The following is a 12186-nucleotide window of genomic DNA, read 5'->3' as shown; positions in this document are numbered from 1 at the left end:
ATAGTGTGATGGCCTGATTTGGAGTCTAAGAATAGATGTGGAGTACCTCCTGAGTTCACACTGTTAAATGAGCATGAGGACATGCTGCTGGCGCGCTGAAACACCACACACACACACCGCATACACACGCTTTGCCAGCCCCTCCCACAGAGAGACGTGTTAGTGCGCTGTGGTCTCCTATTAAGGGCTCTTAACAGCGGTATGGCTCCACCACCTGCTCATGGGTTGTATGCCAGCAGCACACAGCAGTTTTCTGCCCTCAGTCGGTCCCAGACTGCCCTCCATTTCATCCTAACTGTTCATTCTTTCTCAGTCTTTTCCATTTGGACGTATTTGGCTCCGTTTGGGTTGTGCACAGAGCTTATGGTGCACACAGTTCAGCTAAACTGTTTTAGAGGGAAACTGGTTACTTTGTGATTGTTCCCCATAGCCAGATCATTGACTAAACAACATAAGGTCTGGTCCACATTGCAGCTTATTTTGTCTTAGAACTGCCCACTGTACTGAAACATGTAAAGCCACCATCCATAGTTCATTTTGTTTCTATGTGCCATTTATGGGAGGGTTATGGAGATAAAACAGAACATCCCACAAATGCACACAGCAATCCACAAATGCATGCAACATATCCACACTGAAATAGTTGATACCACAATAATAAACCAGAATGAAAGAAATTAATTTAAATATTGGCATGGTAGTCTCTGCAATTTTTCAAAAGATTGGATCGCTTATTTTCACTTATTTTGGTGAGGCAAATCTCTTAATTTTGGACAAACCAGGTCACTTGTTTCTCTTGTGAGATCTGGCAACACTGCAGCTGGTATATCACCCACCCTTAATACAGAGTACTGTCATTTTAAAAAGAACATTATTAACCATTATTTTATTTTATTTTATTTTAATCGGTTGCCATTTGGAAAGGAGGCTGTGGAATGTGTGATGAAGTATCAAAGAACATGCTTTCATGTAGAGATCTGCGCGGGACTGTTTTTTCCATCCCATACCCGCCCACTCCCACAAGTTTCTATCCCGCACCCGTACGCTCCCATGTTACTCCATGTTCACCCGCTCTATGCCTGCAGTGATTTTCTTCCCAACCGCTCCCGTTACCACAACCCTGCATTACTTTTTCAAATTGGGCAAAAACCATACAAATAGACAACAAGCGTACACAAAGAGTGTTTTTGTTTTTTCTATTATCAGATGACGTGTGACATGATGCCCATCTGACTCGCCTGAGGTTGATTTCTTAAAACTAAAATGACAATGTTCTAGTCCGAATTTCACATCATTTGATGACAGTGCGTCCACGCTTTGCTCTGCCGTTCTTCTAAAGCCCCGTTGATTACATGCATAGCCTACTCTAAATATTGTATAATTTGATGCACGTGTTGTGTGTACATTTTTAGGTTGCATTTTCTGTTTATTGTTGTCAAAATAAATTTGTTGTAAAATATAATTATTGTAATTATTTTTTTTTTGTTTTGTTTTTTTTTTTTGCCATTCATTAATTAATAAAATAAAAAAAGATATCCACGACGGATTTTTCAGGCTCTTCTCTGACCGCCCGCTCCCGTTCACAACTCATGGAAGTACCATCTGCTCCCGACTTCAACTCTGAAATTTAATCCCACACCGCATGAAATAGAATCTGGTATCCTGTTTGAGTTCCACGGGAATGCAGACCTCTACTTTAATGTTCAATTAAAAAAAAGAAGCCTCATTTTTTTCAGGCAACAGGCAGTGGTGTAAATCCCAAAAGATGACTGTGATAAACCCTTTGTTCTTTGATTTCAAGAAAAAGTTATTGCAAAAAAATAACATTATTAACTGGTCATCAGCATTAAAAAACTATGTTTTCATTCTGCAATAACTGAAAGGGACCTTGTTCCCATTTTTGGTTACTTTCTGTATTTCATTTTCTAGTCTTATTATTATATCCTCAAACGTGCTTATTGTATCTGCCCTGATACCTTGTAACCAAGGACTCTGCTTCCTTAATAAAGGTCAGGTCAGTGTAGGGTTTGATCCACCATTATTAAGCCGTGGCGCTCCACTGCAGCTGAATCTACAGCAGAATGGCGAGATTTTAAGTTTTGTGAGCTTTTGTTAGTCTGAATTGAATGTGATGCGATAAAACGACTGCTTAGTTCACAATAACGCTGAAACAAAAAGTGGCCAAAGACAGCGTAGCTAGTGTGGTTAGTGTGGCAGTGGGGGCGTGGTCGAGCGTTCGCCCCTGCTGCCACAGTTAGATTCACAAACAAATGACTCTTATGACCTGGTTCATTCCATTAATAGCTCAGAAAGACTCACAAACTCATGAAGTATCAGTTTGAATCAGTCTGATGAAACATTTGCGGAATGAACTCACCGAATCCATCTGACTGACTAAACTCTAAGTCATTTGCTTTCAACTGCAAAAAGAGAATTCTATCGGAAACACTGTTTCACTAACAGTGTTTATTTAGTGTTTGTTGACATCTTTGTTAAATGTCTTTTGTAAGTACACTACCGTTCAAAAGTTTAGGGTCACATACTGATTCGTTATTTTTTTTTTTTCTTTCACATTTTAGAATAATAGTAAAGTCATCAAAACTATGGAATAATAGAAATGGAAATATGAGAATTATGTTGTGACTAAAGAAATCCAAAATAAATCAAAACTATTTTATATTTTAGCATCTTCAAAGTGGCCACACTTTGCCTAGATTTTGCAGAAATGTACCCTTGACATTTGCTCAACCGACTTCTTGAGGTATCACCCTGGGATGCTTTTTTAACAGTATTAAAGGAGTTCCCATCTATATGTTGGGCACTTAGTGGCTGCTTTTCTTAATTATTGGAAGTCATCCATTTCAAAAACTTTTTTTATTTTTTTTATTTTTATAAAATGTTAGTTTTGTAATTAAATTAATATGTTGGCACAATTATATTTTTGTCTACAAAATTAATTTCAAACATTTAAGCATACGCCTTCAGATCAAAAGGTTTTTAAAATCATAAGAAACATTTCAGGCAAGTGATCCCAAACTTTTGAATGGTAGTGTATATTACATACAGGTGCATCTCAATAAATTAGAATGTCATGGAAAAGTTCATTTATTTCAGTAATTCAACTCAAATTGTGAAATTCGTGTATTAAATAAATTCAATGCACACAGACTGAAGTAGTTTAAGTCTTTGGTTCTTTTAATTGTGATGATTTTGTCTCACATTTAACAAAAACCCACCAATTCAAAAACCCACTATCTCAAAAAATTAGAATATGGTGACATGCCAATCAGCTAATCAGCTCAAAACACCTGCAAAGGTTTCCTGAGCCTTCAAAATGGTCTCTCAGTTTGGTTCACTAGGCTACACAATCATGGGGAAGACTGCTGATCTGACAGTTGTCCAGAAGACAATCATTGACACCCTTCACAAGTAGGGTAAGCCACAAACATTCATTGCCAAAGAAGCTGGCTGTTCACAGAGTGCTGTATCCAAGCATGTTAACAGAAAGTTGAGTGGAAGGAAAAAGTGTGGAAGAAAAAGATGCACAACCAACCGAGAGAACCGCAGCCTTATGAGGATTGTCCAGCAAAATCGATTCAAGAATTTGGGTGAACTTCACAGGGAATGGACTGAGGCAGGGGTCAAGGCATCAAGAGCCACCACACACAGATGTGTCAAGGAATTTGGCTACAGTTGTCATATTCCTCTTGTTAAGCCACTCCTGAACCACAGACAACGTCAGAGGCGTCTTACCTGGGCTAAGGAGAAGAAGAACTGGACTGTTGCCCAGTGGTCCAAAGTCCTCTTTTCAGATGAGAGCAAGTTTTGTATTTCATTTGGAAACCAAGGTACTAGAGTCTGGAGGAAGGGTGGAGAAGCTCATAGCCCAAGTTGCTTGAAGTCCAGTGTTAAGTTTCCACAGTCTGTGATGATTTGGGGTGCAATGTCATCTGCTGGTGTTGGTCCATTGTGTTTTTTGAAAACCAAAATCACTGCACCTGTTTACCAAGAAATTTTGGAGCACTTCATGCTTTCCTTCTGCTGACCAGCTTTTTAAAGATGCTGATTTCATTTTCCAGCAGGATTAGGCACCTGCCCACACTGCCAAAAGCACCAAAAGTTGGTTAAATGACCATGGTGTTGGTGTGCTTGACTGGCCAGCAAACTCACCAGACCTGAACCCCATAGAGAATCTATGGGGTATTGTCAAGAGGAAAATGAGAAACAAGAGACCAAAAAATACAGATGAGCTGAAGGCCACTGTCAAAGAAACCTGGGCTTCCATACCACCTCAGCAGTGCCACAAACTGATCACCTCCATGCCACGCCGAATTGAGGCAGTAATTAAAGAAAAAGGAGCCCCTACCAAGTATTGAGCACATATACAGTAAATGAACATACTTTCCAGAAGGCCAACAATTCACTAAAAATGTTTTTTTTTTTTTATTGGTCTTATGATGTATTCTAATTTTTTGAGATAGTGAATTGGTGGGTTTTTGTTAAATGTGAGCCAAAATCATCACAATTAAAAGAACCAAAGACTTAAACTACTTCAGTCTGTGTGCATTGAATTTATTTAATACACGAGTTTCACAATTTGAGTTGAATTACTGGAATAATGAACTTTTCCACGACATTCTAATTTAATGAGATGCACCTGTACATTTGCTTCCAGATTCTGTGGAGTTAGTAAGAAATGTGTCACTCTATTTAAAAATATAGCGTTCTGGCAAACCCTTGTGCCATTCTCTTGCTCTAAGCTCATATTTTGACATACATACGGGCTTTGTGTGAAACTGTTAAAGGAATAGTTCACTCAAAAATAATTCACTCATTTACTCACCATTATGCCATCTCAAACTCTCATGATTTGTTCGGAACACAAACAAAGATATTTTGATGGAGATATGATGTGAAAATACTGTATTCAGTACATACAATGCAAGTCAATGGGGACCAACACTTCTAAGCTCTAAAAGGACATAAAGGCAGCATAAAGGTAATCCAAACGACTCAAGTGTTTTAATCCATGTCTTCTGAAGCAATACGATCGGTTTTGGGTGAGAGCAGACCAAAATTGTACTCCTTTTTCACTATAAATCTTGACATCTTCAGTCTCCTTGGAACGATCATTCGTTTGTGTTCTGCTGAAAAAAAAAGAAAAGTCATACAAGTTTGAGACATAAGGGTGAGTAAATAAAGAGAATGTTATAATTTTTTTGGGTGAACTATTCCTTTAAATGGCAAATTCACAGCAAGACTTGCATTGTTCTTGATGGTGATTTAGCTTGTATTTCAGGTAAATGGTATTGATGACATGCTTTTTAACATCCTTTACAGATGATGTTGATGTAACATCCATTACTGTGATTGGTTACAGGTAAATGGAATCGATCTGCGTGGTGCCACTCATGAACAGGCAGCAGCTGCACTGAAAGGGGCGGGACAGACGGTAACCATCATCGCCCAATACCGGCCCGAGGGTGAGTGTCCATCAGTTCCCCCCTAACCTAACACAGTCGCTGAGGGTCACATGACCCTTAATCACGAAGCCACTGAGAGTGCAGAGGTCACCTTTAGCTGCAGGCAGGGCAGAAACACAACTCACTCAGACGTTTTTGGGCCAAGAGCAGCCCGGTGTGCTCTTTTATTTCTACTGACTCTTACAGAATAGCCCATGTGCCCTTGGAGTGTTGAGTTGCCATGCTTGATAAATGTCAATTAGAGGTTTGGCTGCTCTGGATTCCAGTGACACTGACTCATACAGATGAGGTCTGATGCATTACTGTAGTCCTGGATTCACCAAGAGAAAACACATTTTCGAATACATGATTTCACTGGCTCATTTTATTTTTAATTTCTTTAGAAATAAGGTGAAGTGTGCAATTTTTCCATTAGAATATTTTCTTCTATCCTACAGTTGCAGTTTAATATGCATATATTTAAGTAATCCATTTGTAGTTTTACTTCCTGTAAGAGTGTAAACAGAGTGGCTCAAGAAATAGCATGAGGTTGGGGCTGGACTATCAGTTTTGCCAAAAAGTGGAAGATGGGGATGGGGATGGGGCAAAGGGACGTTAGATGTGTTTGGTGCTGCTATTTATTAATATTATGTTGTATATTATTATATTATATTATTGTACATTTTAATATATGTACACATATTAACCTTCCTATTGCGTTTGGGTCATTTTTGACCAGGGAGAGGTTAAATTAAATAATTTTTAAATACCACATAGTTTTTAGTACAGGAACCAAACTTTCTGACATCAAAAAAAAATTTTGTTGTTTGTTTTTTTTTATGTTTAAGAGATATAACCATTTAAAACAAATTGTAAATTTTTTTTGCATTTGCAGGTCAGTTTTGACCCGGGCATCAACTGTGGCTTTACACATGATAATATGCAGATTTTTTTCTTAAATTATTTCTTAAAAATACTTTAATTACATTTAGGTAATACTTGCATCTTTCCCATGCTCTCACACACACTTGTTTTTTTTTTTTTGTCTCCAGATGGGACTGCATCTTGTCTACAAACATGCACACACAAACACATACAGACTCACACACACAAAACAGACATAACAGATGTAACAAACAACAAATAAAATACAGTAAATCGAAAGGAACCACTGTCTAAAAGGTGTGTGGCAAGAGAAAAATTCAAGCTAAATAAGGCTTGAAAGTGGAAAAGTCCACGTTTTACACTGCAACCTTTTTTCTTTTTTTCATCTTTTTTTTGGCAAAACTGATGGTCCAGCCCGACCTCATGCCATTTGTTGAGCCACTCAGAATGATCTAATAATGAACCAGCTTGCAGCATACTCACACATTAACATTCGGCAGTCCATGCAAGTAAACAAAATAGATTTTGTTAAAAAATATTGAAAAGTAGTACTGATATTGTATAGTTGTGATGAACAGTTTATTTGATGTTGTTTAATTAGGCCACGTCCACACTAACACGTTTTCGTTTGAAGACGCATCTTTTTCACTCAGTTTTGGCCTTCCGTCCACACTGAGAAGCTGTTTTGTCAGCGAAAACTGAGGACAGTTGCGTTTCAGACCGTACATGCAAAGGCGATTCGCATGCGCAGTAAGGGGATTTAAGCGTCTTCAGACGTTTCAGTGTGGACAAGAGTTAACTTAAGGAAAACGCTTGAAAATGGCTGTGTGGATGGAGAGCGTTTCAAAAATGGAATGAATGTAGATGTAGCCTTAGAAAAACAATATGTTGGCTTTCACAGATTTTCACAGACTACTGAGGTGTTTTGAGCAGTTATTAATTATAATTTAATTGGAAATTCATTAAAATTACTACTAATTCTCTGATTAGATATATATATATACATTTTACATAATGTTATATTCAAAAGAAATTATACAAACCTTAAAAAAAATATGTCTTCACACGCATCACACTGGTTTAGCTGTAGTTAATGTTAAGTAAATTTTGAAATGTCAAAGAATTTCTCAATTTTGTAATTTAAAAAGAAATAGCATGCTACATAATAACATTTATATTTGTCTGTTAACGTGTATGAACAGTTAAGAAGTTAATAATGAATTACAATATGGTTTGAGATAAAAAACCATTGGGTTATGAATTGTTTTATAAGCTTAAATTCCACCGGGTCAAAATTGACCCGCTAATGCAAAAGGTGTATGCAGATTCTGAATGCAATAGGAGGGTTAATGTATTCTGTGTGTGTGTATATATATATATATTTGTAAATATTTTTTCCCATACCAGCTTAATTTGCAGCCGCAACTATAAGTAAGCTGTTTGTAAGTTGTAAATTTCATACATTTGTTTGCAATGCTGTCATTCACATATTTTCAGAAAAGTGTAAATAGTCTGGTTCTGTGGTGCTATTTAAACATTGACTTCTAGAAATCAGGTTGTGTCAAAGTCAATGAAAATAACATAGATGAGATGAAAAAGACACGTCATGACAATAGTTATTATTTTAATTAAAACATACTTTTGATGAAAATATGATGATAACACAAAAAGCAAGATATTAACAATGCACTAGTCAGTAACAGTTTGAGCCAAGTTTTGTCATTTTGCACATCATTTTCAACTAAAATGTCATTTTCATTGACAAAAATTATAGGCATTTTTTTTTTCCCGGAGTGTAAAACTGACTAAAATTCTTTTATATGATTTGACGAAATATTGACTAAATTTAAAAGACATATTCATCAAAGACTAAAACTATGGCTAAAACAAACAACTGCATAAAAATGAACACTTGTAGCATGTTGAACTCAATGCGCTATGTGGCACTATGAAAACATTGCTCTTTTTGTTTGAGCATCTGGTCTAGCCCCACACGACAAGATTGGCTCAACCAATGTTGTAATTTGGGGCGGAACTATCTGTTTGGTTGACCAATGAAATACAGGAAGAGTGTACGGAAAATGTGTTTAAAAACCATTTGGTGCCGCTTGTAGTGCAGAAATTGCACACTTCACCTTTAAATAGTGGCTACACAGAAAACAAGCTAAGGATATTATAAACGATCATACCTTCCGTATAACTGTACGCTAAACGGTTTATGAGGTGTGCATAACATGAGCTGGAGGTGTGTGCTCATGTGTATACAGTCTTTAATAAGGTGAGAGAGACAGATGTGGCCATGTGGTCAGGTGTGTACTGATATGTCCTCTCTTTTCTCACCCGTCAGAACTTGCCCTGTGCTCTCCACGCCGGGCGCCGCCTCCAACTGCAGGTTTGTGCCATGTGATCAGCACCTGGGTCAAGAGCAGTACCACACTGACAGACTGCACAGAACTAGTGAACCACATCCAAAGCTTTATAGACTCCACTACTATAGTTGCATAATGTTCAGCCCTTTGTTATACATTCCCATGAGGATTTGAGAACTCCAGGAGAGTTGGAAAACTTTGATCTGAAGGCACTGGGTTCAGGACCAGACCTCTAGAGCTCAGGTTCTGTCTAAGACCTGTTTCACACCGCACATAAAAGTAGCATGTATTTATTTTGGTGTCTGTTAAAAGGTTACAGATTTCCGTCTAAGCAGAACGTGAATTGTCAATTTGCACATTAAAACATTAGAATTTATGAAAATTAATATATAATGAATATATTAATATAAAATAAACATACAAATCCATAAACGTATTAAAATATATTAATAAATAAAAATGTGTATATACTGTATTAGTTAAGTAAAATATTTATTTGATTAAAATTGCATCCCTTTTTTCAGAGTAAGACTGAAAAATTAATTAATATGACATGACAAAATATTCACCAAAGTAAAGGACATTTTTGTCAAAAGACAAACAAAGAACTGTGTAAAAATTAACACTGAATTCATGCTGAAAATATGTTAAAAAACTCACTATAAATCAATCTTTTGCAAAATAGGCTTTTATGAAGCAATACTGGAGTGATCTTGCCCATTGTTTGACAAAGACAAACCCCCCGGTTTGGGTGCCATTCCATGTAGATTAATTCGTATTTAGAAGTACACCCTCCTCATGTAATTAAATGTTATTAATCTGTTTATCCAGAAATCACAGAAATCATTTTTCCTTATAGAGATACAGATCTATTAGGTATCAGAGATGCTGCCATAGTGAAAGCACACAGCGAGCCAGCTGTTGTAGTTACTCTGCAGTGTGAAACAGGTCTAACTCTGTGCAGTCTGGCTGTGGAATGTGGTCTCATTCTTGCCTCAGTGGCGGCTCTGACCATGGGCCTCTTGTTCAGGGGACGGGACAGAGAGAGACCTTGCTCTCCTGATAATCCTGCGTGCACCTTTCTGTTTCCCCTGCCTGCTGCCTCACGTGATGAATTTCTCGGCTCCTGTTTTTGTGTGTGTGTTTGGCTTTAACCCACCCGTTAAACACAAGACGGCTGCTATACAGTACTATGCATACACAGACAGATGTTACAAATGAATCCTTGGGGATGCTACATATATTTATTCATTTAATAGTTTTTGTGCAAAGGGACTTACAAATGAGGAAAAATACAAACACAAGCAATTAATCATAAATATTAGATTTTGATTTAATATTTATAACTGAGCATGGAGGGAATGATTCAGATTAATTACACATTTCAATATAGAACAGTGGGTATTATTATTTTATAGAGTTACTTGACAAAATATTAGAGTTAACTTAATATTTTAGCTTAGCCTTTATAAAGCATTAAACACCCCAGAAAGTACAGTTTTATTTCCAGTGTTGAAATATGTCCTACTGATACTGGAAGTTTGGGCAGGACATATCGAAGGGCTTGTGCCTTTAAAAAAATAAAAAATAAAAATAGCCAATAGGCTATGATCCATGATTTGCTGTTGTTGATAATCGGAGGCAGGTGGTATTAGAGGGAGGGGACATTTTATTGAAACAAAATTTGTATTTGCCCATGCATGCAGGATCAGTCATCAATGTTCCATTTTCCTGGAAGAGAAAGACTGTCAATTTTAAATGCATATAGGCCCTATCTGCTAAAAGTTACATTTGTCAACTTTTAGGAATAATGAATGTTTGCATTTTATATAGTGCTTTTTCAGACACTACACTCAAATCGCTTAACACAGTGAACAAGGGACTCTCCTCAACCACCACCAGTGTACAGCATCCACCTGGATGATGCAACGGCAGCCATAGTGCGCCAGTACACTCACCACACACTAGCTATTGATGGTGAGGAGAGAGTAGAGTTGTAGAGCCAGTTTATGGATGGGGATTATTAGGAGGCCATGATTGAGAAGGGCCAATGGGGGGAATTTGGCCAGGACTACACCCCTACTCTTTGACGAAAAGTGCTTTTTAATGACAACAGAGAGTCAGGACCTCGGTTTAACGTCTCATCTGAAGGACGGTAAAGTAGGATGTAAATGGCATCAAAGCTAACAGACATGGATTAAAGTCAAAAATCTCCAAATTTAAAGTACATGGGATTTTTATTTTTATTTATTTAATTAATCAACTGGGCGGGAGCAGGGTCAGCTGCCAAGCCTGTCTTTCTGCACTGCTCGCTGTCTCAGCCTCTCACCTCCTTTTCCTCCTTTGCCTTTCTCCTGTTCTCAACACTTCCTGATGCCCCCTGCTAAAAACTAACACCCCTTCCCAAAACACACACAACAAACTTGCAGTATGGTTGCATGTTAGCCCACTTACACAAACACACTCTACATCTGGTCCTGTTTCCTAAAGTGTACACTCAATGCAGCAGAATTTTGCAGATATGTAAATGGAATCGCACTCAAGAAATTCTGTATAAATGTCTTTAATGCATACACTTGAGTGTATTAGATCATATTGAGTGTAATGTGATTAAGTATCTTTAAATTAGAAAAGCAGACATAACATAATATAACACATGCCCTGTGATATTACAAAAAAAAAATTTTCTGGAATATAATTGATTCATAATGGTTTCTTATAGTAGCCAAATGTCTTTCTTATACTATATGATCCTCTGCTATTCCTCATCAGTCTGGGGTTCATATTTCTTTTTAAGATAGCATAGGTCAGCTGTAATCACACTGAGCTTGCTAAGACTGTACATTATTCATGTTAAGCTCATTATCATTGTAATGACTGTAGAGAAGGATGATCCCATTTTAGCCAGTCACATTTTAGCAATTAATACCCATTATAATAAATAAATAAATAACCAGTTTAAGAGTCAGAGAAGCATAGGTCAAAGAGATGGGTTTTGAGATTGATTTTGAAATCATGTATGGAGGTGTGATCACGGAGAGACTGAGGAATAGAGTTCCAAAGCAAAGGGGCAAGTGTGCAAAAAGCCCTACCACCTAGTGAGGTCAGCTTGCAACGTGGAATGAATAATAGGCCCAAATCAGATGACCTGAGTGAGCGGGATGACGAGATCAGTGATGTATGAGGGGGCAAGACCATGTAAAGCTTTGAATGTTGTATGTTGTACTCATCCATATTTTATCAGTAGATGAGATCCTATAAAGATGAGTTAGATATATGTAGGAGAGACATAGACCCCGTTTACACCTGATATTAAAATCACATGTCAGGTGAGACGTGTCGCTGTTTACACCTGGTCACTCAAATGCGTGACCACTTGTGTTCGGATTTCGAGGGGAGGGTCTATGATTCATGACGACATACCCTAGTACATCAGTCACGTTATCATTGTGTTACTGCATAAATATAAA

The 12186-nt window shown here is 37.5% G+C and overlaps 1 protein-coding gene across 12 annotated transcripts in view; it reads left to right on the top strand.

Annotated features, from left to right (window-relative positions):
* The window catches only part of dlg2 (discs, large homolog 2 (Drosophila)), a 314419-nt gene that overhangs the window by 251516 nt on the left and 50717 nt on the right, over nt 1-12186 (top strand). For 9 of the 12 annotated variants that reach the window (XM_051683676.1, XM_051683671.1, XM_051683675.1 and 6 more), the window contains 2 exons: nt 5381-5483; nt 8695-8739. In XM_051683676.1, the coding sequence (XP_051539636.1) occupies nt 5381-5483; nt 8695-8739 (148 nt within the window). The remainder of the gene's footprint in view (nt 1-5380; nt 5484-8694; nt 8740-12186) is intronic. The other 3 variants (XM_051683674.1, XM_051683672.1, XM_051683684.1) reach the window with 1 other exon arrangement.

The sequence above is a fragment of the Myxocyprinus asiaticus genome, chromosome 42, assembly GCF_019703515.2.
Source record: "Myxocyprinus asiaticus isolate MX2 ecotype Aquarium Trade chromosome 42, UBuf_Myxa_2, whole genome shotgun sequence".
In the NCBI taxonomy this organism is placed as follows: Eukaryota; Metazoa; Chordata; class Actinopteri; order Cypriniformes; family Catostomidae; genus Myxocyprinus; species Myxocyprinus asiaticus.
This window is presented reverse-complemented; position numbering and strand designations above follow the sequence as displayed.